General features: G+C 38.1%; 2 protein-coding genes across 4 annotated transcripts in view; both read left to right on the forward strand.

Annotated features, from left to right (window-relative positions):
• Positions 1-26,813, forward strand: part of LOC142350288 (neuronal acetylcholine receptor subunit beta-3-like) — a 149,467-nt gene extending 122,654 nt beyond the window's left edge. For 2 of the 3 annotated variants that reach the window (XM_075402080.1, XM_075402081.1), the window contains exons 6-7: positions 18,535-18,954; positions 24,764-25,167. In XM_075402080.1, coding sequence (XP_075258195.1) covers positions 18,535-18,954; positions 24,764-25,113 — 770 coding nt within the window. In that variant the 3' untranslated portion in view covers positions 25,114-25,167. Of the gene's footprint in view, positions 1-18,534; positions 18,955-24,763; positions 25,168-26,717 lie in introns of those variants that run through there. The other variant, XM_075402083.1, reaches the window with a different exon arrangement.
• LOC142350929 (uncharacterized) lies at positions 20,102-22,894 on the forward strand. Its single transcript, XM_075402956.1, is given in 3 exon segments — positions 20,102-20,107; positions 22,286-22,483; positions 22,736-22,894. Coding segments are annotated over 3 exon segments (363 nt in total).
• Positions 26,814-27,596: the final 783 nt, after the last annotated feature.

Genomic DNA, 27,596 nt, shown 5'->3' on the forward strand with positions numbered 1-27,596 from the left:
CCACTCTGACACCATTTCACCCTTCTCAACAAGTTATCCACCCAATCTTACATTTACTCTCTTGGAAGCGCTATTCGTACTTTGTTTTAGCTCATCATACTTGAAAACTGACTATTCTGTAACCTACAATCTATGTACCCTCAGCCCGTTTTCCTTAGCCTCCAGACCATCAAGGCTTGCATATTTCTTTACGATCCATCTAAAGGAGAGGTATTTGTTAGAATGATCCCTTCTCAACAAATTACTTCTCACTCTTACATCTTTTTATCCCTTCGCAAACCAATTCATAAACAATTTTACCCCTCTGAACAGATACCCCCCTTACAACTTTTCACCCCCTTAGCAGCCCAAAACTTACACAATTTTAACCCCTCTAAATACTTTAATCCCTCAGTCTTACATCGTTTGCCCCCCCCCCCCCCCACCCTGTAATCGCAATTTTGGTCAGGGGGCAATTACTCAACAATGCTTCCATTGCAGCTCGTTGCAGTCCACGCTTACATCAAACTTTTGGCACGGGGTAATTCCTCAAAAGTCCTCCCATCCCAACCCACTCTTACATCGCAACTTTGATCAGGGTTAATTGATCAGAAGTTTTCCCATTGTTCGCCACAACTGCTCTTACATCATTCCCCCCCCCCCGGCTCACACCAAATACTCCCTCACTATTTCATCGAAATGGAAGGACTTTAGAGAGGACATTCGAACCGGGGGCCATATACAACCCGTTTCATTTTACGGTTAAGAAAACGCTCAATTTTGATCCGTTTTGTGGTAAGTAGGTTTGTTGAAAAGAACTAAAAAAAGTACAACATTTGTATCTTTGTCAGCAAATAGTCGAAGTCAGGTTGAAAATATTGACTTATTGAGACTTTTCCTGTATGTCTGGTTTTTTTCTCGCCTACCTTTCTATTCCTTGCTTCGGACCGGGAGTTGTGGAGCTTTTAAAAGAGTAGCAGAATTGAGCAGAGCACTACGTAAAAAAATAAAAAAGTGTAAATTTCAATTGATAAAGAGGCAATGTATGATGGGTGAAGCGAGAAGGTTGTAATCCATCACTTTCTTAACCAAGCCTTCTTAAGAAAAGTATTTCAAAATGCGTCCAAAAGTTTGCAAAACGCGTGCAAAACAAAAGTTTCTGAATCAGCTTATTTTCAATATACCTAATAACAAACTAAGTGGTAACCGCTAAATATCGGTAACTAAGTCCTGTCATTAAAAACTTCTAGACTTGCTGTTTTTGATACCTTTGCCTTCAGCTTAAACTTTGTGCGACACAAATGTTTTTGCCTTGTTGTCCGGAATACGTTTGCCTTAACGTTACGTTAAGAGTTGTCTGTGTCTTAATGCGGCCTCAAAAAATTAGAACTTAGACCTTGAAGTTAATTCAGAATAAACAATTTTCATCGTCGTATTCAAGAATTCAAAGCTTGCACAGAAGTATAGAAGAGGATTATACACTTCCCGGGTCGAGGTTTTTGGGTGAAAACCGAGGCGATTAAAGTCTGAAAAGATTTAACAGACTTGGTTACAATAGAGCACTATAATTGTGTGCCCTGACATTCAACCTGGAAACAACGTTAGAAGTTCCCCTGAAGGACAACGAACAGATTTCAGTAACTTTTTCCTTAGCTTTTCCTCTTCCCTTGGCTTCTCTCCGCCCTACACCTGATTAGTAAGGTTTTTTTTTAACTCCCTGTCACCGATAACCCTGTCACCTTTGGTCAGAAAACAACGAAATTTGGATTTTTGGCCAATATTTATAGAAAGGCTAACATGGGGTAATTTTTATTACTTTGAAAGTATAAGGTCTTGAACACTTAAAACCGAAGAGAAGAAAGTCTGAAAAGACTGAACAAACCTTGAAACTTTCACAATAGTTTCTAGAAAGTAGTTATCAGATTGCGGATCCTAAATTTGTATAAGGCGGTCGAATTGAAACCAAAAAAATCAATGTTGGTCCCAATTTCCAAATTTATCACAAAAGAAATGAAAACATACCTGATTTCACTAAAATTTGCACATCCTCTGGAAATCAATCAAGCTTCGAAGTTTGAGCGAAGCTCACATTAAGTATATTGTAACAAATAAATGGCTTCTTATCAGCAGCAAAATCAATGCGTCAAACGTTAAAAAATCATTACGAAAAATATTTGTGCGTCACCCGGTCTATGTTTTAACCCTGACTTCGTTAAATTACCAATAACAGGACTGTAACAATAACAATTCTTTATCTCGTCATCCCAGCAAAACAATAAGCGAATAACACCTTCCCAGTTTATTGCTGAGCTCAAAAAATATCAGGACTGCATAGAGGCTATAGTGTATTGCCCCAGACATGGACACCTGATTTAACGGATCAACTCAAGCGTAAGGCTCTATTTACAGTACACATAGAAAAAGACACCGAGTAAAAAATTTTGAACGTGAACGTAGAGATATCAAATGGTATGTGGAACGTTTTTTGTTGGCTTTGTATTCACGTTCTTTTTGCTTGGTGAGATTTAAGCAATAGAGTTTCTTGAGTGTTTCTGATGTACCGTGTGTAAGATAGTTTGAAGTAAAGGCATACATGAATTCCATGAGTTCAATGATGCGATATTTCGTTGTTTGAAGTTCTATTAGCGAGACGTCTTGTTGTGCGTATCCAATTAATCATTTTACAAGCGTTAGTGGTTGATTTAAAGGATTTTTTATAAGAATTTGAATAAAAAAATTATAAGGATATTCGAGATTAATTTTATCCATTATAGAAAAAAAACATATTTTTATGCAGTGCTGTAAATGAGACATCAGATTTAAAAATTACAGTGCCTTTTGCATATTTGCGTTTGCATTCGTATGTAGTGAGTGAAGAAGTTGAATTTCTCTGCTCAAAAAGTCGGAAGTATTGCTAGTGCTCACCGATAACGGCAAATAACTGTGAATAATATGGAGGTGATTTTGTTGAAGACTCGAAGAATTTTAATTTCTTTGTATCCTAATTGTTTTATCTCTATTGTGTGAGATGAGCATTTCAAGGATTCAACCCATTTCTACAATAATTGTGTTCCTAGAATATTGAATTCAGTATTTGAAACGTGAAAATTGAGTCTGAAGTTTCGAGAAATCTGTAATTTGTTACGTCTGGCTTTAGAGTAACCTTTACCGTTGCATTTGACTGTATTTTAGAATTATTTGCTGCTGAGAGAATAAATGTTGATTCCTCAGCTGTAATTTGTGGTACTTTTTAGTTTCATTCCACGTATCGTTAATTAGTACATTAAGTATAGCCCCCGAGTCTATTAAAAAGTCAATAGGTGGCGGGAAAATTGTTTATGTATGATCAAGTGTCTGTTGTGTATATATTGTGAGTGGCAGTACCCAAATATCACTTTTGCAATTGCTAAAAAGACAAATGTAGGGCTAAGATGCATCAAACGACAAAGTTATAATGCTTCACTTATTTAACAAGCCTTGTTAAGAAAACTGTTTCAAAATGCGTCCTAAATTCTGCAAAAGGCGTGAACAATAAAAACTTCTGAAAAGCTCATTTCCAATAAGCCTAGTAACCAACTAAGTCAATAGCAATTATATCAGATTTAATAAATTGGTAACCGCTAAATATTTATAACTAAGTCCTGTCAAAAAACACTGCCAGACTTGCCGTTTTTGATACCTTTGCTTATAGCTTAAACTTTGTGCGATATAAATGTTTTTGCCTTGTTCTCCAGAAAACGTTTGCCTAAAACAATACATTAGGAGTTGCTGTTGTCTTAATGTTTTATGCGGCCTCAAAAAATTAGAACTTAGTCCTTGAAGTTAATTCAGAATAAACAATTTCTATCGTATTCACGAATTCAAAGCCTGCACAGAAGTATAGAAGCGGATTACACACTTTCGGGGTCGAAGTTTTTGGGTGCAAACCGGGGCGAAGAAGGTCTGAAAAGATTTAACAAACATAGTTTCTAGAGAACAGTTGTCCAATTGCAGATCCTAAATTTTCATAAGAGTGGTCGAATTAGAACCAGAAAAAATTAATTTCCAAGTTTATTACAAATGAAATGAAAATATATCTGATTCCACTAAAACTCGCACAGCCTTTGGGAATCAATCATCTTCGAAGTTTGAGCAAAGCTCACATTAAGTATGTTGTAACATACAAATGGCTTCGTATCACTAGCAAAATCAATACGTCACTTCAAAAAATTGCCTCAAACGTTACAAGACTATAACAAAAAAGATTTCTGCGTTACCATTAATGTTCTATGTGTAAACCCTAACTTCGCTAAATTACCAATAACAGAAACGTTTCCTTTGAATGGCTTTTTTCTTGATAAAAAGCGATAACAACAAGGCATGCTGTAAACTACTCTTTATCTCGTCATCGCAGCAAAACAATAAGCGAATAACACCTTCCCAGTTTCTTGCGGAGCTCGAAAAATATCACGAGTGCATAGAGGCTAAATTGTATTGCCCCAGACATGGACACTTGATTTAACTGTTAAACTCAAGCGTAAGGCTCTTTTTACAGTACAAATAGAAAAAGACACCGAGTAAAAAAATTTGAACGTGAACGTGGAGATATCAAATGGTATGTGGAACATTTATTGTTGTGCTTTGGCGTATTCACGTTCTTTTGGCTTGGTGAGATTTAAGCAAGAGAGTTTCTTGAGTGCTTCTGATGTACCGTGTGTAAGATAGTTTGAAGTATAGGCATCCATGATTTCTGAGTTCATTGATGCGATATTTCGATGTTTGAAGATCTATAAGCGAGACATCTTGTTATGCGTATCCAGTTAATCCTTTTAAAAATTTTAGTGGGTGATTTAAAGGATTTTGTATAAGAACTTATTTAAAAGATTATTAAGGATATTTCCGATTATTTATATCAATTAGGGAAAAAAAAACATTTTTTTACGCAGTGGTACATATAATTTTGTATCCTAATTGTTTTATCTCTAGTGTGTGAGATGAACATTTTAAGGATTCAACATATTTCTCTAGGAATTGTGGCACTAGAATGCTGATTTAGTGTTTGAAACGTGAAAATTGAGTGTGAAGATGATGTTTCGAGAAGTTCTGTTTTCTATTACATCAGGGTAGAGAGTAAGTTTTACCGTTGCTTTTGAGTGTAGTTTAGAATTTTGCTGCTGAGAGATCAAATGTTGATGCCTCAGCTGTAATTTGTAGAATTCTCTAATGTCATTCCACGTTTCGTTATTTAGTGCATTAAGTATAGCCCCCGAGTCTATAAAAAATGTCAATTTCAAGTGGTGGTGGGGAAATTCTTCTTTTAAGATCAAGTGTCTGTTGTGTATATGTTGGTAGTACCCAAGTTTTATTTTTGCACAATGTAGAAAGGGTGTATTCTTCAGTGAGAGCATCACATTCTTCCTGTCAGTTAAAATAATCATCTGGTGTATCTTCAGTTCCAAAAATAAATCATTAAATTGTTGTTCTAGAAGCTGATCTTTTGAAACAATTTGTGTTTCTGTGTGTTCTGTGATAGACGTTGTTTCGGCCATTTGTTCTTGGTCTAAAACTGAATTAGTGAATTTTTGTACATTTCGAAGGCGATAACGTGAGAAGGGTCGTCGTGAACGATTTCCACCTCTATTATAATTATATGGATTTTGGGCTAGAATTATTTGAGTTGTTATTACTACAATTTGTCTTTTTCTGGAAATTTGGTGGTCTTGGGTATGAAGAACCAGTCTCACTTGGTGTTTTAAAGTTATATTTTCCATATTAAGTTTTTATATTTGTCAAAGATGGATTATTTGGACTTCTTTGTCGAGAAGTGTCTCGGTTTTCCCTACTATTGCTTCTAGAATGGTAGGAGAATGGTTTTGGTTTAGCAGTAATATTGTTTGATGTAACCCGTTTGTTCGAAAAATTTTTGTTCCCTTTTATTGCTTGATTGAAAGTTTGTTTTTGGAAATCAGTTTTCTCAAAAGATTTTGCTTCTCTTTTGTCGGTGAAGTCGGAAATACTGTGTCCTCGTCGTGAACATTTTTTTAATAAAAATTAAGAAAGTGTGGTTTGCCTTTAAAATCTGGGTCATTTGAGTACTTGTGTCGTACTAGGTTGATCCCATACGCAAAATCTTGATCCATTAAGCGTACACCATCTACTGTAAGATTATCAATGTCTAGAGATATATTTTGTATGGACGAGGAAAGAGAAGAATATGTGCTGATTTTATGTCTATATATGTATGTTCTAGTAATGTCTTCTTGACTTATTTTCCCAACTAATTGTGCAAATGGAAGCTGTGGCTCCAACGCGGTTGATTTGTGATTTGCAATTTTTCTTAGAGCAATTCGAGCTAACTGTGGATCGAGTGCTTTGACAATTGCGTCGTTCAATTGTGCATTTCTCATATCCGGGGCATTATTAAAATATGTTTTTCGAGCCATTTGTTCTTTTGGGCATGTGTTTTTTTGGTTCTCCTGAAGCACGTGTTATGCTTTCTAGTATTAGCTTCGTTTGTTTTTGCAATTGTTGGTTATCAAAGGTCTTTTGAAATTCACGGCAAAAACGCTCGCCAGTTTTTCTGATATCTAATGGTAGGTATGAGTACAACTGTTATGCGGGACCGATTAGGGCCGTTTGTATCATAGCGATTTGTTTGCGAATCCATGCCTCATGATATGGTGAATGAACTTGTTCAGGTCTTGCTGTCATTACCATATTTGCTGTGATAGCATTTAAGAAAATCTTTTGTATTGTGTTTGGGTTCAGTGCCATCAAACAGTCTTAAAGACCGCTGCATGGGTACTGAGCCTCCAAAATAAAAGTATATCGTTTGTGTGATTCGTCTAGCATCAAGTGAAGGTGTTTGCGTGGATGATCCTTGCAAATAAAAGGGGGGTTGGAGCATGTGTTGTTTGTTGAGCTTTTTGTGATTTAAATTGTCTAACGAAATATATTTATGGTTGAGGAAATAATTGGATATTTTGGTTAATGTTTAATGCTGGTTGAGTTGATGTATTTAAAATGACAGTTTCAGTGTTGAAGTGTACTGAGCTTTGTCTTTGTAAGCGTGGTAAAAGTTTTTTTATATTTAGTAATGGTGAAAGAGTTGTGTTTGAGGGGTCTGAATTTTGTGTTATTTCGGTTGAATTCACGGGTTGTCTGTGTCTGTGATTTTCAAAAATATTTGTTCGTAGTGTCAATAGTCACATCATGATTATTTTTTGTTATTATTTTTATCGTGATTTTCAAGATCAATTAGAATGCTTACCGTATGAGATGAAAAAAGTGTTCAATCATCTAATAGCCTAGAGTTAAAATCAGTTCCTGTGCTTTCATTAAAGTTGGTTTCCATTGGTCGTGAACGGACTATAGCATCCATGTTTTCTATTGATGACGCCTCAAGAGATCTGTTTGTGTTGTCTGGGATGTTTGTGAAAGTGAATGATTGATTTTCTGCGTTATGAATTATAATTTCAATATTGTTATGAGCAATTTTTACTCTTTGGATCAATTCCGATTGTACTTCTGTGATAGTTACAAAATTTTCCGGAAACCAATTAGAATCGTAAATGTAGTGTAGTGTTTCTGGTAGTTTGGTTATCAATTATGGGTACGTTTTGGCTATGAGTTTTCTAGGTGAAAATTTGTGTCTTATTAGACTTTTTCAAAACCTGTGTATATACCAGGGTATAAGTGTGAGAGAAACTAATATTTCTACTTCGGATAAATCTGCGTCTTTTGCAGAGCTTATTTAGAGGTTTTTTTGAAATGAGTGAAACCTTCAATTTTCTGTCTAGCACTTTTGTGTACGCTCTCTTTTCGTGACTGTTGTTACGTAGTAATTGAACTTCAGCCAATCGGAATTGAGTATTTAAATGCGTACAGAAATCGTTCTAAATTAATTAACTACGTTATAATATACGTAGAAAGTTCCAAAAAGTTCGTGTATCGGCCTACTGTTTCAATGGGAATCTTTATGTGGTGCTGCAACCGGCTAGCCAACGCACATTTTGTTTTTCCATTTAGCCTAGTTTTCGGTACGGGAAAAATAATGCTTATGCGAAAATCGCCAAGACAATCAACTACCGAGTGATACAATTCCTCAACCAGTATCATACCCAGTTGCACCAGAGAAAGTGAAACCAGATCCAGTAACTGTCCTCTACTCATACGACAGCCTACGAGGACTAATTAAACACCGAAAGGGAGAGTTGCCACAGGAACCAAAATCTGGTCAGGAATGCAACTAATAGAGACCCTAGATAATTGCGAGAGAGATGGAGCCAACAGCATCCATGGGGACTTTATGGCTAACCAGCGATTCATAGACTTGTTCATTTTCACAGCAACCATTTCATTCAAAGCCACTTTTTGTGAGTCCTATTTTAGTGTGGTAAAAAAAACACAACAACCAAAAAAGTACTTTATTTTTTACGCAGTAAGTTCATAAATCAATCCAACACGAAATTAGACGGCAAGCATCCCAACCCGTCATATTTCGATATCGCATGGGGTAAAAAAAATAAACTGTTCTTTGTATAAAGTATTGGCAAGCCGGCAAACAAAACAGCGATTTTGATAGATGTACCGAAAATTCACAAAAAATTGGTATAATCGGTTCGTATATCAATCTCTGGTATAAAAAATTTTGAGAGAACATTATGCTAATATATTTGGTTTTTGAAAATTTTGTCAATTTTGATGCAATTCAAAAAACATGGAAATTCAATATCGAATATTGATAAACCGTACTTTCAGGCATAAAATCGTCCTATTTATTGGATTACCGTTCTGTATTCATTGATTTGCAAAATATTACCACAAATAGAAAAAAATCAACAAAAGTATAAAAATTTGAAAAATTTGTCAAATATCAATTTTCCAACAAGAAAGTTCAGAAGGTTCGCCCATTGAGCAAAACTCAATACACGCAAAAAATTGTAAAATTTTCACAACCTCGAATCTACAGAAAAAATTATCAAATTCCCATAATTTTTCTCGTCTCCCGTTTATGTAACGTTTCGTCCGCTTCCTTTTTGTTCTTTCACTCTTCAAATCTCCATGTTCTGTTTTTTTTTTCAATAAGGTGGCTCTCCCAAAAATTCGCTTTTCGTATTCTTCGTCCACTTTTCCGGTTTTCCATGTAGTATGTCATATTTGAGGAAGTATTTTTTCGTTTTTGTTGAAGTATGTTGATTATGCCTCTCTATGGTGTGATTTAGTTGATTTTGCGATTTACGGATTGTTTCTTAACTCTTTCAACTTTACCAAATTACTAGCTCCCTGTTGAAGTATATTAATTTTGCTGCCTTATGTTTGTGAGAAACTGTTTGATTGCTGGTTGGTTTGGCCTTGTTGCCTTCTAGGGTGTGACTTATTTTATTCTCGAGTTACAGTTGGATTGTCAATCGACTCTTCTAACTATCATAGTGTACAATTACACATTTGTAGTTTTGGTTTAATTTATCTGTAACTTGTTTAATATTTTAAGTATGCTGATTGGTTGTTTTGGTTTGGGTGTTGCTGGGGTGTGACTTAGGTTTATTCTGGAGTTACGGCTTGAACTTTAGTTTCTTGAACTTTTCATCCTTTTAGTGTACTACTTTATTGCCGTAAATTAGTATGTTATTGGTATACTAAGCCCCATAATGAACTGTTCTAAGCTGTCTTGCAGTACCTTCTCTCCTTCTTCCTAGAATATGATTTAATTTTGTTCTGGAATTACGGCTAGTTTGTTTGGTTGAGTTTGCTGTTGCGGTTTGCAGCACAGTTATTCCCCTCCTCCTCACTTGCATCCCGTCCGTCCCGTTTCGGTTGCGTCGAGCGTTGCTCTTCAGTTTCATCGCGCACTGCTCGTTCGACTTCTCGTCTCTCCCGTTTCCGTTGCGTCGCGCGTTGCCTGCTCGTCTACCCGTCCGTCACGTTTTCGTTTCGTCTCGCGCTGCTCGCTCGACTTTTCGTTTGTCCTTCGTCTCCCACCGCGTTTATCCTATAGCTTTCTGCGCTTCACTTCTGTTTTTGTCGGGCATTGTGTGCTCGACGATCTTTTCTGCTCTTTGGGCAGTTTGTTTTACAGACTAACTACAGTGTGCTTTGTTTTGGTGTCTTCTGCATTAGATTTGTTTTGCGTGGATTTGGTTTTTTTGGAGTGTGCGTATAATAGATAACCGTGTGCAGTGGTAGTTTTGCTGAATTTTTGAAATAACATCGTGATATCCAATAGTCTTGATCAAAAGTCAAAACATTGTATGCTACCAGGTCAAAACGTGAAGCTGAATTGCAAGCTATACATGAAGATATCTTTCATTTTCAAATAGTCAATGTAGGCAAGTGAAAGTTGAACACCTAGTAAAAAAGTGCAACGAAGCCTTTATGAGTGTTGTAGACAAAAATGAGGACCTGACTGCGTTTGCTGGAAAAAAAGAGGATCCAAGTGCACTTGTTGCTTCATTAGAGTCTTACTCGGAGGCATTGACAACTAAGAATGACAAGATCCTCACTTCAGCACAAAACTATATCAACTCGGCTGATGACAAAGTGAGTGAGTTTCAGGAACCGAGGGCTACCATTCGTTCTAGTGTTTCCTCACTTATGGCCTCGTCAAAAACATCTAATCAACGTAAACATGATTACGTTATTTCCTAAATGAAGCGCGAGGAGATCGAAAAACGGAACGAAGCAGCCATTTGCCTTGCTGAACAGAAAAAGCAAATAGAGCTAGATGAACTGGAGGAAAAAAACAGAAAACTGTTGGCAGAGGCAACTCTGCAAGAGTTTTAATTGCTGGACGCCGTTTCTAAAGGTAGTCATTCTGAGACAACTGCAAGTGCTAGGAGCTCAATGAGAATTGAAAAGGTTGTCCATGACTGGATTAACACCTCACTTGCGTCACTTTTTAACAAAGATGATAAAACTGGTGAACCAGAGATTATGATTGACCCTCCAGAATGTCCTAGCCACAGCAACGGTGAAACAGTGGAAGATCAGAACACTTAAATTTCAACGCATTCTATTCCAAAAAATTGTCGAGGCAATTACATTTTAAGCAATGACACCTTGCAGCAACTCGATCCTTATTACACTCCACCTGAAAATTTTTTGGCTGCTGCTTTCACGCAGGCGTTATACTAGGCGCAAACACGAGCGCAAATGAATCAAACAGGCCATCGAGGTATGGCTCTTCCAAGCATAACTAACCAAGGAACTGCAGATAATCACCCGCCTCCTGTACACGCCACAGGGGCTTCATCACCACCCGGTCAAGAGCCCGTTCAACCGCAGCCGTTCGCACCGCAAGTAAATCAAATTAAGTCGTCCGAGTTTTTTCAACACGCACAACTTTAAATCTCACAATCCGGAGGACCTGAAACACCAAGTCTGCCTGAGAACAATTCGACGCAGCGTATATGCTCCCGACATCAGATTCATTTTGTTTCCCGAGCCCCAAACGCCACTCTTCCTCCTTTTCCGACAACAAACAATCCAGTCCCTGCAATAAATGTTCCCTTGCATCCAAGCACCCCGCCAAGTCCGAGAACTCAACACCACAGTTTGTTATCCAATAATCCTAATGACCTTCTCATCCCATATCCAGTATTTGCACCTAACCTCACTGTTCCCATTCCACACGCCCCTTTGATTAATCAGCCTCTCGTTAACAATACTTTTCGGAAGAATAGTAACCGAGTACACAAAAGTCAAACGTTCTGTTGCTGCTCATGTCCCAAATATGCCCAATATCCCTTGGGCAAACACTTTGTGCCAAATATGAGTCATTGGCATTTTCCACAGCACAGACCGTCAATAGTCAACCAAGACACTTTTACCGTGAACAGTGAGCCTCCAAATGTACAGGCACATATTGCACCCTCAAACACTAACTTTTCAATACAAATATATCAGAGTTCACCTTTTGTTTGAAATTAAATCACCACAAGACCCAGAGCAGGAAAACCCGATCACAACTGCTAGTAAGGTTGTACCTGGTACAGCCACTCCGGTTTTTCAGTCATCACATCCATCATAAAGTTGGCCCACACCGTTGAGTTTGAGTGGTCCACAGTTGTCTGCACCCACCTCTTCAATAGCACACAATGCGTCATTGATTAGGGATTTGGCTGAAGCAATAACACGTACGAAAACCGACCCTTTGCCTATGTGGAAACTTGCACAGTTTAATGGCAACCCATTACAGTGGCATAAGCGGTATAATCAACTCCAAAGCGCAATTGACTCGCAGTCGCTCACCGATGACGTTAAATTGACCCACCTTAAACCACTCGTCACCGGTGAAGCAAAGATTGCAATAGCCGAGTTTGCTTACTGTGGTTTAATGTACAAGGGTGCATTAAGGACTTGACTTAAGGATGTAACTTTGGCCTGCCACAGGCAGTCGTAAGTGCACACTTGGATAAACTAAGCAATTTTCCGCCCCTTAAAATGCACAATAGTTATAACATCATTAACTAGTCTGCAGCCATATCCAGCCTCGTTGGGGTTTTCAAGTGACTATCATATGATGTTGACTTGAAAAGCGCTTCCCTACTTAACCAAGCGGTACAGAATTTACCATCAAACATGAAATAGTCGTGGCAGCTCTTTACGGTTAAGAAACACTGGGTTAAGCCTGCCCTCCTTGACTTTAACGATTGGCTCAAAGAAACGGCTGAGGCCCAAGATCATACGAAACAAAGCGCAACCAAGGCAAAACCTGAAGAGAACAGCACTTCAGTAACTAAGATCAAAACATTCTCAAAAGTGTTTGCGTCAAAATCACAACAAAGGGAAACAAAGAAGCAAATGCCATCTTCTTCCACAAACGAATACTCTCGCTGCATTAGATGCCAATGTAACCAGCGGCTATGGGTGTGTCGAGTTTTCAAGGACTCAGAGAGCTAAGTTGGTGGCGAATAACAAGTTTGCTTTTCAAGCTTACAGGACAAGCACACATTCCGACAGTGCCCTCAACCGAGAAAGTGCCGAGAAGGGGGGCAATAGTTCGCATAACACACTATTGCATGAGGCAGATAGGCTTTTCCCAACAAAGCAACCAACAAATCCCAACACTATTCAAGTCAGAGTAAGGCAATAACTAGTCAACAGCCGTCTAATACAGCTACAACGATGTCATCTGTTACTGATAATAAGGGGCTCCTTCAGGTGACCGAATTGCAGTTGTTTAATTCGTGAGACTTAGACATCAAGGCTTTAGTCTTGCGTGATACCGGCTGCAGTAACTCTTGGGTGGCCGGTAGTCTCACAAATACCCTCAGTTCGCACGGTAAAGCACTAAAGTTAACTGTCAAGGGTATTAATACCGAAGAAGTAGTTGATAATAGGGTTGTTGAAGTTACTGTGAAATCAAGAGAATATCAGTATTTCGAATCATTTACCCCCAAACCTTTCGTTAAAAGCAGTCTGAACGTGAGTTCAGATATAATTAATAATGTACAGGCTTTGCAGTAGACTAACTTGCACTTAGCCGTCCTTGATCCCGTGACATATTCCTATCAAAAAAATTGAGATGATACTCGGACAATGTCTATCATGCCATCCGCTAGTTGGAATACTTCTCTGCCGATGATAAGCGTTCACCCGTCGCCGTTGGCTTACCCATAGGTTGGGTCTCAAGCGGTCCGTCACCATCAAGTTCGTTTTTAACCTCAACGTGCTTTAAAGTGAATATCGAAAATGACAATGAGTTAGCAAGTCAAGTAAAGTCATGGTACGACATTGAATAAGTTGGGCCAAGCACGCAGGTCGACCCAAAATCTGCAGCAGACGCAAGGACTCACGAAATCGAGAGTACCACCATAGACGATGACCTGAGATACGATGTCTGAATGCTGTGGGCGGCAGACAACATCAAGCTGCCAAACAATTACTTCTCCTGCCTTGTGCAACTAAAATCACTCCAACAACGATTGGTCAGGGATGAAGACCTTAGCGAGAAGTATACTAGTACCATCAAAAAAGATCTAAATAAGGGGTATTTATTGAGGTTCCCAACGCTCACAAAGTTGAAAACGGGTCCGATAAAGAGTGGTTCCTACCCTACCATCCGGTTTTAAACCCGAACAAACTATGTAAGGTGGGTAGGGTGCTCAATGGAGCAGCGAAATTTCAGTATTCCTCGCTGAATAAATCCTTGCTCACTGGTCCTGATCTGCTGCAAAACCTTATTTATGTACTTCTCCGCTTACGACAGCAGCCACATGCTGTGTCTGCCGACATTGAGGGAATTACCATCAAGTTGGGGTATTACCGTCAGACCAACCGTCGCTTCGCTTCTTGTGGCGGAAGGCCCCAACAACTAACGTTGAATTATATCAATATATGCGCCAGTCTAATGACCCGCTCACCTGCGCCAACTATGCATTACAACGCACTGCGAGAGACAATGCAAAGTTTTACCCCGAAGCTGCAAAAGCCGTCCTTGAAAACCTTTTACTTGGACGATTACCTTCCTTGACTCAGTGTAGACTCCTGAGAAAACTATCAAAAGATCGAAGGAACTGGTACATCTTCTCCATCTCGGTGGGCTCAAACTTACAAAGTTTGTAAGCAATGTGGCAAATCTGGCTGATCGAAGTGATGGTTCTCCTCAACCTACCGAGCCCAAGGTTATTGTTTCATGTCAGTAGGGTTCATCGCATGTGCTCGTGCTAACGTGGGACCACACTAATGACACGTTAGTTGTGAGCAGGGGTACAAGCTGCGCTATCACCAAGTCACTCACGCTGCGCATAGTCCCAAGTCTAGTCTCGAAACACTTTGACCCCATTGGTTCTGTCGCACCGTTTACCGTCGTTGCATGATTGCTCTTAAAGGAAATCTGGCGTGTCACAAGTCAACACTGGGATGAAATGCTCCCACAGGACAGGATTCAAAGACTTTTGGTATGGAGTGCGGACTTACCGAAGCTTGAAAATATCTAAATTCCCCAAAGTTATTTTACTGGAGCCTTTGATAATATAGAGTTGCATATGTTCGGTGACAGTTACCGGGATTTTTTCAGTGCCGTTGCCTTCTTGCGAACTCGAGTAACATATTCGAGGGGCAAGATAAAGACAGAGGTAAAAAGCATTTGTTTTGGGGAAAGCGCGCGTGGCGCCAATGAAAGTAATGACTGTCCCAAAGCTGGATTTGCAAGCAGCTCTAATTGCTGGTCGGCTGAAGAACGAATTTATTTAGGCACTTACGGTTATTGTTAACCAAGTAATCATGTGGACGGAGAGCACGATCGTTCATCAAGGGATAAAATCTAATGAAAAGCAACCAATTTTTGTTGCAAACCGCGTTTGCGAAATTTTGAAGTTTACCAGCGTTGAACAATGGAACCACGTCGCAACTAAGGATAATCCTGCTGACTTTGGCACGCGTAGAATCACCGCCGAAGTTTTGCACCTAAGCAGTTGGGTCAAAGGTCCAGGTTTCTTATCTATTTCAAGCTTCACTTTCGTACCGAACAAAGACGTCATTAAAAACATCAAACTTGGCGTCAACCAAGCGGTCAATATAGAAGACACTGTATCTCTGGCTACAACTGTCGAAACAGACAACCCCCATTCCCTCAATATTTCCGTTTGATAGGTTTAGTTCTTATCAAAAGTACTTGCGCATTGCGACATACGTTCTCCAATTTTTGCCAAAACATGCCGGCTACCGTAACATCGATGGTGATGGTAGCATTACTGACCCTACTGAGCTTGACAAAGCCGAGCATCATCTCCAATACTTTGTGCAAGGAGAGTCTTTTGAAACCGAAAGGAAAGATCTTCTTGACAAAAAATCTGTTAAACGGAGCAGCCGAATCGCTCCTTATTCCCCGTTCCTTATTCCAAATGGGCTAATCCCTTCCTCGGCCGCATCAAACGGTTAATGGAATTTGGGTTTAACGTAAAGTACCCAATCATCTTAGATGCGCTTCATCCGTTTGTAAAACTGTTCCTTGTACACGCCCACGTAAAGCATTGTCGTCAAGGTGTTGAATACCTAAGATCATTTGTGCCGGAACACTAAACAGTACTGAAATTAAGATCATCTTTGTGTTCTATCAAAGCAGACTGCCTGAGATTCCGAGAATTACAAGCCGTAACTATGCAACCAATCATGTCTGACTTACTTAGTCTCCTCAAGTCTCCTCCCTTCACGAACAAGTCCGTCGTTCTATGTTACTGTCCGTCGTACTACTGAAAAAAAGTGGGGTTTCCTCTTCACCTGTCTCACTACTGGCGCGGTTCATGTTGAGATAGTTCCATCCATGGACACCAGTTTTTGTGCTATGGGAGTTGAGTTGTTTGTGTCACGTAGGGGCACACCTGCCATGATTTGGTCGGACAATGGCACTAATTTTATTAGAGCGGAGAAAAAACTCCGAGAAAGGGTAGAAAAGTGGATCATTGTCAATAATGCAGCTGAGCTCGCTCACGAAAGTATGAGGTGGATGGTCAAACCACCCAACGCAAAAAGCCAGGGTGGTATCTGGGAGAGGTTGGTACGCAGCTTCATGCGCAAGTTCTTTACTATTCTTGGCACGCATCGCCTCGCGGATGAGGTGCTGCAAACTATCTTTTGTTCTGTTGAGCATGCACTCAATTTGTGTCCTTTAAAACCCGTAAGCGCTTATCCGTGCAATTTGAACACTCTAACGTTCAACCACTTTCTCTTAGGAGAATACTCTACCGGTATTCCGTCTCTTGTCGGCAGCAATTTATTTGACCATCGTGAACGTTACGCCCGTGCGCAGTCGTGCGCTAATGCGATCTGGTCTCGTTGGTTCAGAGAGTACGTACCGACACTGAACCAACGCTCTAAATGGCAGACGCCTGCCGATCAACACATTAAGACCAGTGGCTTAGTTTGGATAGTTAAGGAAATCAACCCTGGGGGTTATTATTCTACCGCTCGGATCGTGGAACTCCGTTACGGCTCCGATATCGTCTCTCGCGCGCCGTTATACGTACGTCGACCGGTCCACTTGTCCGCCTGCTCGTAAAACTTGTACCAGTTTTCCCAACATCTTCCTCTGGACTGGAGGATGTTACATAAGAAATGATTTTTAGTCAATCAAAATGGAGTATTTAAATGCGTACAGAAACCGTTCTAAATTAATAAAGTACCTTCTAATATACGTAGAAAGATCCAAAAAAGTTCGTTTAACATAGTTTTAAGTAAATATAACCACGATATGTATCGATTAAGCTGGTTTTCGGCTTAATATTTTTAAGTTTTCTGGACAATTGTTGGCTGAATACGAACCGATCTGACTTCAATGACATCAGACAAAAAACATGTTAAATGAACATCAAAAAAATCTTACCGTCTAAGTTTCACTTGTTGCTCTGAACTTGATAATGCTTATACGTTATTGGACTGTACCTTGACAGCTATACGTTGCTTTATGTTGCTTGTAATGAAGAAAAAGATTGAAATCACGAGCTTATCGGCCTATTGTTTTATTCAGAAGCTTTGTAACTGTAAAGCGGTGGTATTAATTGTTGACGCTGGGCGTTTTAGAAATTCAAATGACGGTTTTCTAAATGCACCAGCTCTCTCAGAGGGTTGTAATTCTGTCGATACTACGTTGAGAAACTTAAGTACTGAGTCTGATAGTGGGTTAAATAAAGTGTCATAAATGAGTGAAATATAAGTATTAGTGCGAGGATCACAAATAAAAAGAATTGAGCATTTTGTTGAGCTCCGTTTAAGTTTGAAAGAAAAGCGGTCGGTGAGACCTGTGAAACTTTGTCCGGTAAAGAGAGGAGAAGCTGTTGCTCTACTGCAAAATAGTGATATATAAGCTGTTTTGCTGTGTTTAGAAGTAAGTTTAATTCGTCTTGATGATGATATTGTGCAATCTTAAATGGTAGGATTTTGTGCATAGGGCGTTAGTGCTGTTGAGTAAGAACAGCTCATTGTAATTCGTCGGAATTTGGATCCCATTTTGATGGCGTTTGGCCCGTGTGACGTCTCATTTTGTAAGCGTTTATATTTTGGTCTTGTTATTTTGATTATTTGTTGGGGTTGTTCCCCGTTTTCTAAAATTTAAATGTAAAAAGAGTATAAAGTTGTATAAACTAGTTCTAAGTTTTTTCTCAAGAGAGAATAGTGTGTTTTGTGTAAGTTCGTTTTACGGTTAGAGTTTGTTAACTCACTGGTCGCACCAGTTAAGGCAGGCCCAATGTGGGCTCCTTTTACAGCCTTAAAGTATAAAGAGCTAGGGCTACTTATTTCTGCACGCGAAGTAGGCTTACCTATATCTCTCAGACTGACCGACTCTGTAAAACACTGAAGGTATACTTCAATTTTAACGATTTATAAAAGAGTTAACACCGAAGTCAGAGGTATACACATTGTACAACTACTCTATTAGACTGAATACAGTTAGTGGAGTTAGTGCTATATAAAAGAGAATAGTGTCTTCGCAGTCTGTGATTGGTTGGAGGAGTACATCGAGTATTTTTACTGCTACAATTCAGTTCATTTCTTTGCTATAAAATTGGCACGGAAACCTGTACCCGAGTAAACACCTTTATTGTTCCTTGAAATGTCCTAACTCTAACTTTTTTCCAGGGCCCGCTGAGGACAACGCTTTACTCGGTACTTATGTTGAAAACGAGCAATGGGAACTAATTCGTCCTGTGAAAATATCGGATCGCTCCGATTTCTGCGCCTTGAAAATATCTAACAGTTCTTTTTACGATAGCTCAACTGTCGTAACAATCCAACTAAGAAGGCGTCCTCTCTTTTACACCTTCATTTTAGTAATTCCGAATGTTCTTCTTTATTTACTATCGACCTTAGTTTTCTTGTTGCCAGTCGATTCGGGCGAGAAGTTGTCGTTCATTGCGACTATTCTATTGGCTGAAACTGTCACGGTCGGAACATTGAGTAGTATTTTACCTTCGAGTTCAATGAAAATTCCAGTTCTGCTTCAATTTGTGATTCTGATAGTGATTCATCTATCTCTTTTGTGTGCTGCGACGGCTGTGGGTAAGTAAAATCCGTACATTTTCTCTTCCATCAAAAATTTTCTTATCAAAAAAGTTGGCACAAAAAAGTATCCTGGTAATGTGGGTTAGCACATGATGTTTCGACCATTCTCTTCTGCAAATTTCTCTCAGTTTTCTAGCGAAAAGCAACGAACACAATAAATGGTTCGATACGAAGAATTGGAAATCTTTGGCACAAAAATGCTCTTCGCAAAGTTGAAACGGTCGCGTTCAACTCGGTTGCGCTTAATTAAAATTTATTGTAGTGTGAAATAATAAATTGCATAAAATTTGTACAGCAATTGACAAAGATCAACAAATTGTGAAAAAGTAATTTCACCTTTTTTTGTTTTTGATCGGGCAGGGTAAATTTTCTCTGAGTTTACAACATAAACTTCAGAGTTATGGTATGGTTAATTTATCCGGACTATTTTCACACTGATTCAAGATACATTTAACAGAGGAGGTTAACCTTGGAAAATGATGTGGAGAACAAAAATATGACAAATTTATATAATAATATAAAGACAATTGGCAAAATCTAATTTCAAAAATATTCGCATTTTTGTTTCCATAGTTATCGGACTAAACGGCTGAAAACCTTTAGTTACGACCAAACGTTTGAAAACCTTTAGTTAAGATCTATTTATACCTAGGGGTCAAAAAACTTTATGACAAACATGAAAGAAAAGCGGCAACGTGTATTAATAGTTACAGCTTTTAAAAAAAATTTCGCCTCTATAGATTGGAGCACGAAAACGTCTATAAAAACAATAAAAATATTTAACTATTTGGAAGCAGCTACAAAAAAAAATTCACGAAAATTAGTAATTCTCAAATGTGGTGTCGGTTTTGGTGTACCAAAATTGGTGTATCAAAAGTCAAATATATTTTTTAAATAGATGGCTAAATTCGAAGCAATTTTTTGTAAACGTTTGTGCCTTTTTCATGCAATATTTTCAATTGACCGTTTTTGCGTTTTAGTGTTAGAACATTTTTTGACTTCTTGAGTGACTATTTTACTATTTAGTTATTTATGTTAGTAATCTGAGTGGTCCTCGTTCTGAAATAAAGTTTGTTGCTAGAAATGATTCGTACCGAAATCAATTGAAGACATTGCGGTGTGGCTGAGTGATTAGAAATGGAAAATGGAGGTCAGTCGTCGAAACACCTATGGGAACGTTTTCTTTGCACCAATATAAAATTTTTCAACTCACATGCCCCCTAAATCAAATTTCTCGACTTGACTATTGAAAGCAATTCGCTCATGTTGGTTAGTTTATTTTTAACGCCTTTTTTGTCGAAAAAAATAGCTTCGGCTAAAGTGCAGCAGAAAAACAATGCGGTCGATCTAAAGATCAAAAATAATTCTTCAGGAATTCTTACTTTTTTTAGGAATACAAAAGAACTGGAAATAATAGTAGAAACATAATCTAAATTAACGGAATTATCTTTGAAAATCTACTCAATCGAATGGTCATTTAACTCGTTTTGAGTGGTCTGACTGTAGTTATTGTTTTCCAAAATCAAGATACAACACATTCCTCATAAAAACTAAGCTGCCTGAACGTCGTTATTTAACAAGTGGTTAGAAGCACTTCGATGTTTCCTTTAAATTGTCGCGTTTTCGAAAGCAAAATTTCGCGGTAAAAACTTTTGCTTCGCTGGAATCACTAAAATACTTCCGTTTTGCTTCTTATGACTATTTTTCTGATCTCCAGACGCGTCTAGTGGTATACGTCTATCTTATATTAGACAATATTAGAAAGTTTTTTGAAAATATTGTTTTTCTAGCAGATATCATGAAAATTGTTTGATTAATGACAGATGTGAAGCAGACATACAAATCAAAGCAGTATGCAATAAACTATATAAATGAACTTTGATGAAAAAGAAAATTGGAAAAACAAAAGCACGAACACGGAAAACAGATTCCGATAAGAGACCACGAAGCGGTCAAAGTTGATGGAACCTAATTAAACTCTTTCTATTTAAAAACTGACATCTTGGCGATGAAAATCATGCCCTCATAACTGCTGATTCAATTAAATGATTTGTGGCAGTAAAACCGAATTTTTCAATAGGTGTGACAGATAAACTGGCCGCAATTTCTGCAGAAGTTGGCGAATAAGAATATAAAATTCAGCCAAAATTTATCTAAAAATTAGCTGTTTCGAAAATACCAACGTTTCTTAGAAAACAAGAAGCCCCAGGAGCGTAAAACTAAGACAAATTTTCCACGATGGCTTTTCTTTTGAACACAAGATCTCCACCAAAACGTGGTAACAAATACTGTTGAAGAAACTAAAGGAAGTCAAGTAAAACAAACTGAAGCAAAAGATGTTAATCCTACTATTTTTCAAACTCTAAGTTTTTTTTCAAATAAAAGAAAGGTTTCTAGTTGTCCCACTGAACTGTTCAAATTTGAAATCTTTAAGATGGAAAAAAAGTACAACAAAAGATGAATCAAATTTGCAAAATGTCCCAAAACGGTCCAAAAATAGTTGAAATTGGCCCCTAAATATTGCCAAAACTTTCACGTTTAACAACAGCTCGAAACAAATCGAGTTTTGAAAAATCCTCAAATTTAAAAACTCTACGCGTGTAAGGGCTCTCTGATGATACCACGAGCAAGTTTTATTTTTATAAGCATACCAATTGGCCAAAATTGATTGAAAAAATCAAACTGAGTTGAGCATATAATCCCCCCATTAAGTAGAGTTCAAACAACTAAGCACTAAATTTCAGCACTCATTAAAATTTCGCAAATTTGCAAAAGCATTATTGAATAACTGAGCACAGTAAATATAGATCGACAACGGAAACATGACTATGTGAGAAAAATTTTTGCAGCAAGGGCCTGACAAGGCAAGGCAGGCGTATGATTTCACGGACCTCGAATCGAATACAGAGACAGGCAACTATTTTTTTACATAAAAAGGTAGATTTTACCCGGGCCGAGTATTTGGCCAAAATTATGTAAGATAAGCAGTAACTAACATTGACAGGGCAGAAAAATCACCATTGAATTCAACGCATTCAACGCAAAATTATGCGAGAAATTAGCGCCGATTTTTTCAATTTGTCAACGCTAGTTACCGCTTATATTAAATAATTTTTGCGTTTCTAAGCGTATATCTTACAAAAGTTTGAACTGATTCAGCGTAGAACTAATATAAGTTTGCGTGGAATTTATCGTTGATCTTACAAAAACTCAACGCCTAGACCTATGCGTATGAGACTTGAACCACTGCCCCCTGCCTGCTTGTCACCTCTTCTACCATTGTGCCTCAGTACTTTAGTTTTCTACAAAACCGCACTCTTTATGAAAGGAAGACAATGAATGGGAGAGAGAAAAGAAGAATAGAGAGATCGAAATGAGGATAAGAGAACAATGGCTGGATGAGCGAGAAAGTATTTGAACAGTGAGGGGAAGCAACCGATAGAGCGAAAGAAAAAGAGGAGAGAAGAGGTTACGAGAGAGAGAGAGAGAGGAGAAAGAGAGAGAGAGAGAGAGAGAGAGAGAGAGAGAAAAGAACTAAAGAAAAATTATATTAGAAGGAGAGATAGCAATGGAGAAAAAATTAGGTCGAAACTATGAAAAAACACAACGAAAAAAAAGACAGAGCAAAGAGATGAAAAAAGAGAAAAGATGAAAGAACAATGATTGCACGCTAGAGTGACAAAAGATGAGAGAGCTATGGGTCAGTGAGAGGGATGAAGAGTGTTTGAGAGAGTGTGTGTGCGAGAGGGAGAGAGAGAGAGAAAAAAAAAGAGAGAGAGGGAGAGAGAGAGAGAGAGAGAGAGAGAGAGAGAGAGAGAGAGAGAGAGAGAGAGAGAGAGAGAGAGAGGATAGCGAGATGAGAGAGAGAGAAAGAGAGAGAGAGAGAGAGAGAGAGAGAGAGAGAGAGAGAGAGCAGAGAGAGGGGGAGGGAGATTGAGAGAGAGAAAAGAACAAAAGAAAAAACTATATTGGAAGGAGAGAAAAAATTAGGTCGAAACTATGAAAATAGAAAAAGAAGAGAGAGAGAGAGAGAGCAAAGAGATTAAAATAGAGAAAAGATGAGAGAACAATGAGTCAGCGAGAGGGAGGAAGAGTGTTTGAGAGTGTGTGTGTGAGAGGGAGAGAAAGAGGAGAGAGAGAGGAAGTGAGAGAGAGATAGAGAGAGAGAGCGAGAGAGAGAGAGAGAGAGAGAGAGAGAGAGAGAGAGAGAGAGAGATAGAGAGAGAGAGAGAGAGAGAGCGAACGAGTGTTGTTTTCTGTGCGTGTGAGATAGAGATAGCAGGAACGAAAGAGAGAAAACTATAGAGAGGGAAGGATTAGAGGGATCGAGAAAAAATGAGAGAAACGAAGGAATGATAGAGAAAAGTTGAGCATAAAAAAGATGAAAAAACACAGACACACTTACACAGAGAAAGAGCGAAATAGAGAAAAAAGCAGAGATAGAAAGATGAAAATGGAGGATAAAGAAATCATCTGAACAAGAGAAAGGAAGAACGAGAAGGAGAGAGAATTGATTAGATCAAAATAAGGACAAGATAAACTGTTTGAAAAACGATAGAGGAAGGAGTGTGCAGCAGAGGTTGTGAGTGAGATGAGCGGAAAAAGGAGAAGAACAGGAAACACGAAATAGAGAAGAGGAAAACGGTTAAGGAAAGGTTAATATATCTCTCTCGCCACGCTCCCTCTCTGAGAGAGAGAGAGAACGACAAAAAATGAAAGAACAGAAAAAAATGAAAGAGAAAAAAAACGAAAATAACGAGATGTTCAGAAATAGAAAAAAGTTAACGAAAGAATCGAACGAAGAAGTGATCTCGATTTTTTAAAAGGAGTTTAAAAAAATCAGAGAGAAGCAGTGGGATTGGAAGATTATAAAACGCAAAAGATGAATGGGCACAAAAAATAAGGAACTTAAACGAATAGGCACTGTTACATTAATTGTTTTACACATTTTTTGAAAGCAAGCATCAGTAATCGATATTACGAACAAACATTGGATTAAAATTTTTATCCAAAAATTTCAACAGGATTGAAAGTAACACTAAATAGAACATTGCCGAAGTTTTTCATAAAAGACCCCACATACACGCTTGCTCTCCCACATACAGACATACATACACACACATCACTCATATACACACATACAGACGCACTCACCCACAAACAACACAAGCTACCCAGAACATTATTTCCTCCCCTTGGGCGAGCTGTTGGCACGACCGTACAGCCCTGAAGAAACTGTTGGCCTATTGACCCAGTTCCGATTCCCATCCAATTACAGTTCGCTTTTGTTCGTTTCAGGTCCCTGACCTCTCTAGTGTGTTTGTTTAACCATGCTGTTCAAAGCGGTTCTTAAACATGCACTTCAAGGGGCCCTTAAGCATGCAAAAGTCTGACGCCTAAACATGCAAAAATTGGACGCTTAAACATGCATTTTTGGCCCTCGTTGAAGATGGTGCCTCATCATGTCTTTCGTTTAATATATAGGAGGATTATGTAAGGTCTAGGCTAAACTCAACGCAAAAATACGTGAGATCTGCGCATAGTTCAACGCAAAATTACGTGAGATCTGCGCAAAATTTAACGCAAAATTATGTAAGGTCAACGCTAATTTCATCGATCTGCGCTTATAAACGCAGAATTATGTAAGAGTAGCGTTGAGAGCGTTGAACTTATCTGAGATTTTCGCCTTAGTGAAATAATTGGAGCGCCTTTTACATAAATTCAACGTAATCACCGCCATTCTTACATATTGTTGCGTTTTTGGCGTTGACACCTCGGCCCGGATAGCTTTAATCTGTCTTTTCAGCTTATCATGTCGCTCGCAAAACGAACAAAAACCCAAAAATTGAGGAGATTATATCCTGGAAGGCATGGAGGACTCTCAGACTGTTAGACAGAACCGTCGTAATCATGGCAGCCCAAAATCCAGAACAAACGACTCGGGAGACGCTCGAAATGACTATCCTCAATAGGAAGACTGAAAGTGATGAAAGTGCCAAAACCATCGAGGACCGTATGGACAAGCAACGGTTTACAGGAACAGCAGCGGAATCCTGGAAAATTTTTGCTCTCCTATTTGATCGAATTGCTCTCATTAACCACTCATTAATTATGATAGGTGTGTTCATTTATTATTTTTCATCAACATTGTTTTAATTGAAAAGGCCTGTTGTTCGCCGAAAATTATTGATTACTGTTCAAAACATTTGTTGCCCCTATTACAAAGCACTTTTATTTCGTTTTGTCGGCGCAAAAAATGCCGACGCTGAAAAAATTTACGTATAAACCGATATTTTGATCAGCATGAAAAGTTTTTATGCTGATCATAATTTTTCTCTTGTATCGAATTTGTTGTAGAAAATGAACAGTAAATAAATCTCACTCAATACCGAAGTGCTTCAAATGACAGAAAATTATGAGTCACTTCATAAAACAAAGCTAGCTTAATTCTTTTGCCATTTGTAAAAGTTGGAAAATATTGCCGAGGGCTTTAATTAGAACCAAAATTTATTATATCAGAAAATGGAGGGTTCATTGATTGAACTAAGTCGTATGTTAAAAAAAATTAACAAAAGATGATATATTATTTAATTCAAGTTTATAATCAGTTCCTTAATTGAACGGCTCTCTGAACAAATCTTGGCCATCAGAAAATTCTCATCAGTTTGAATAATGCCCGGGTCGAGGTATCACCGCCATTCAACGTAAAATTATGCAAGACAAGCGGTGAATGCGTAAAATTTGATCAGATAAGCGGTGAATGCGGGGAAATTACATAAATCAGGCGGTGAATGCGGTGAAAAAACCTTTATCGCCTGGTAGTGGTGAAATTTCATAAATTCACCGCTTTGAAAAAATTTTCCAATTTATATAAGGTAAGCAGTGAATGCGATGAAATTACATAACTTAAGCTTAACTTAGCGGTGAAATTACATAAAACCACCGCTTAGAAAACGCTTCGAATTGTCTTTTGTTCAACGAAGTTAAGATACATTTATTAAAAGACGCACGGAAAATTTAACCACGGATAATCATACATCTTCTTGAAACTTTTGTTAAGCGGTGAATTTATGTAATTTCACAACTACAATAAGCGGTGAGCTTACATAATTTCACCGCATTCACATTTCACTGCTAAAATTTGTAATTTCACCGCTTACCTTATAAAAGTTCAACGCGTATGTTTTACATAAAGGAGAGTGAATTTGATTTATTATCTAAACAAATATGCCAGATTTTACTGAGAAGTGTCGCAGTGGAAGAAGAAGTGGCTGTGATGCAGGAGGTGAGATGTTCGAATCCATGCAAAGACGGTAACTTGTAGTAAGCGCTGAAAAGTGGTGAAATTTTTTAAGTTCACCGCTTACTCTAGCAGTGAACATGCCAAATTTCACCGCATTTCACCGCAACACTATGTACGAAATTTGCGGTGAAAAAACCGACTTTTCACCGCTTATCTTACATATTTTTCCGATTTTTTCTCGACCCGGACGCGTTTTGAGCGCCAGTTAAACACTATTCATTATCAATTATAAGTTTTCAAAAAAACAACTGTGGAAAACTATAATTTGCCGCTAACTGTTGTTGATATTTTCGATTGATATCGTTTATCAAAAACAACTTGGTGAGCGTTTTCAAAAAAGGAAAACAAATTGTTGGGAAAATTTAAGTTACGGTTTTTTTTTGGTGGGGTGCTTTGGGGATGTAATCTGTCCTGTCACGATTAGCAGTCAGCTTTAATTATTTTTATTTCCATATAGAACTACTTGTATGACGCGAAATACTTCTTCAAAATTTAGCCATATGATTGACGATACAAACTTGATTGACTTTGTTTTACTCTAGTTCTTTCCTCGGAATACACATCAAGCTTTCCTGATGAGTGTATGAACAACAGTTGACAGTAAGATTTAAAAATTGCAACTGAAGAAATTCTTATTCACATAATTATTAGACGATATGTTCAATTTTCAGCGTGAAATATGTCTTAATCGCATAATTTCTTCATGAAAAAAGTCAGAAACATTTATATGGCTCTCAATTTTTGTGAATATTTGTGTGAATGTTAATTAATTCTCTTTTATCTAATCGTGAGCATGTTGAATTTTTAGAATGGTTTGTGGCATAATTAACAATGATGGCTTCACTTTTTTAAAATTAAACAAATTTGTAAGCTTGCATTGGATGTAATCATAATTCTTTTAATTCAATTATTTCTCTCATTATGGTCCTTCAAGCAAAAGTGTAGAAAAAATTTATGACCCACACAAGGCACAAACTTAAGTAAATTATAGCTAGGAACAGCGCCATCAAGATCCACTGTTGTGATCAAGTAATTTTACTGGCATTTTGGGGAAATTTTCCTGATTATCAAGCGAATTCAACGTCACCCCATTTTTTAAGAAAAAAATCAGCATCGAATCGGTATAATGACACCATGTTTTACAGTGTGTCCATTAGTTTTTTTGGTTTTAGCAACGGATTGGACTAACTGTTCCTCGTTTTCAGGTTAGACTTAGTTGATACAGAAAAGAAAAATTAGCTTGACGTTCGTTTAAAATGTTTTCTCAGTGACATGTGTGTTTGCAAAAAAAGTTATTCTATTGAACAACGGTCGTGCTATCAGTCCACATGAATGC

The sequence above is a fragment of the Convolutriloba macropyga genome, chromosome 12 (assembly GCF_964194025.1).
Source record: "Convolutriloba macropyga chromosome 12, txConMacr16.3, whole genome shotgun sequence".
In the NCBI taxonomy this organism is placed as follows: domain Eukaryota; kingdom Metazoa; phylum Xenacoelomorpha; order Acoela; family Convolutidae; genus Convolutriloba; species Convolutriloba macropyga.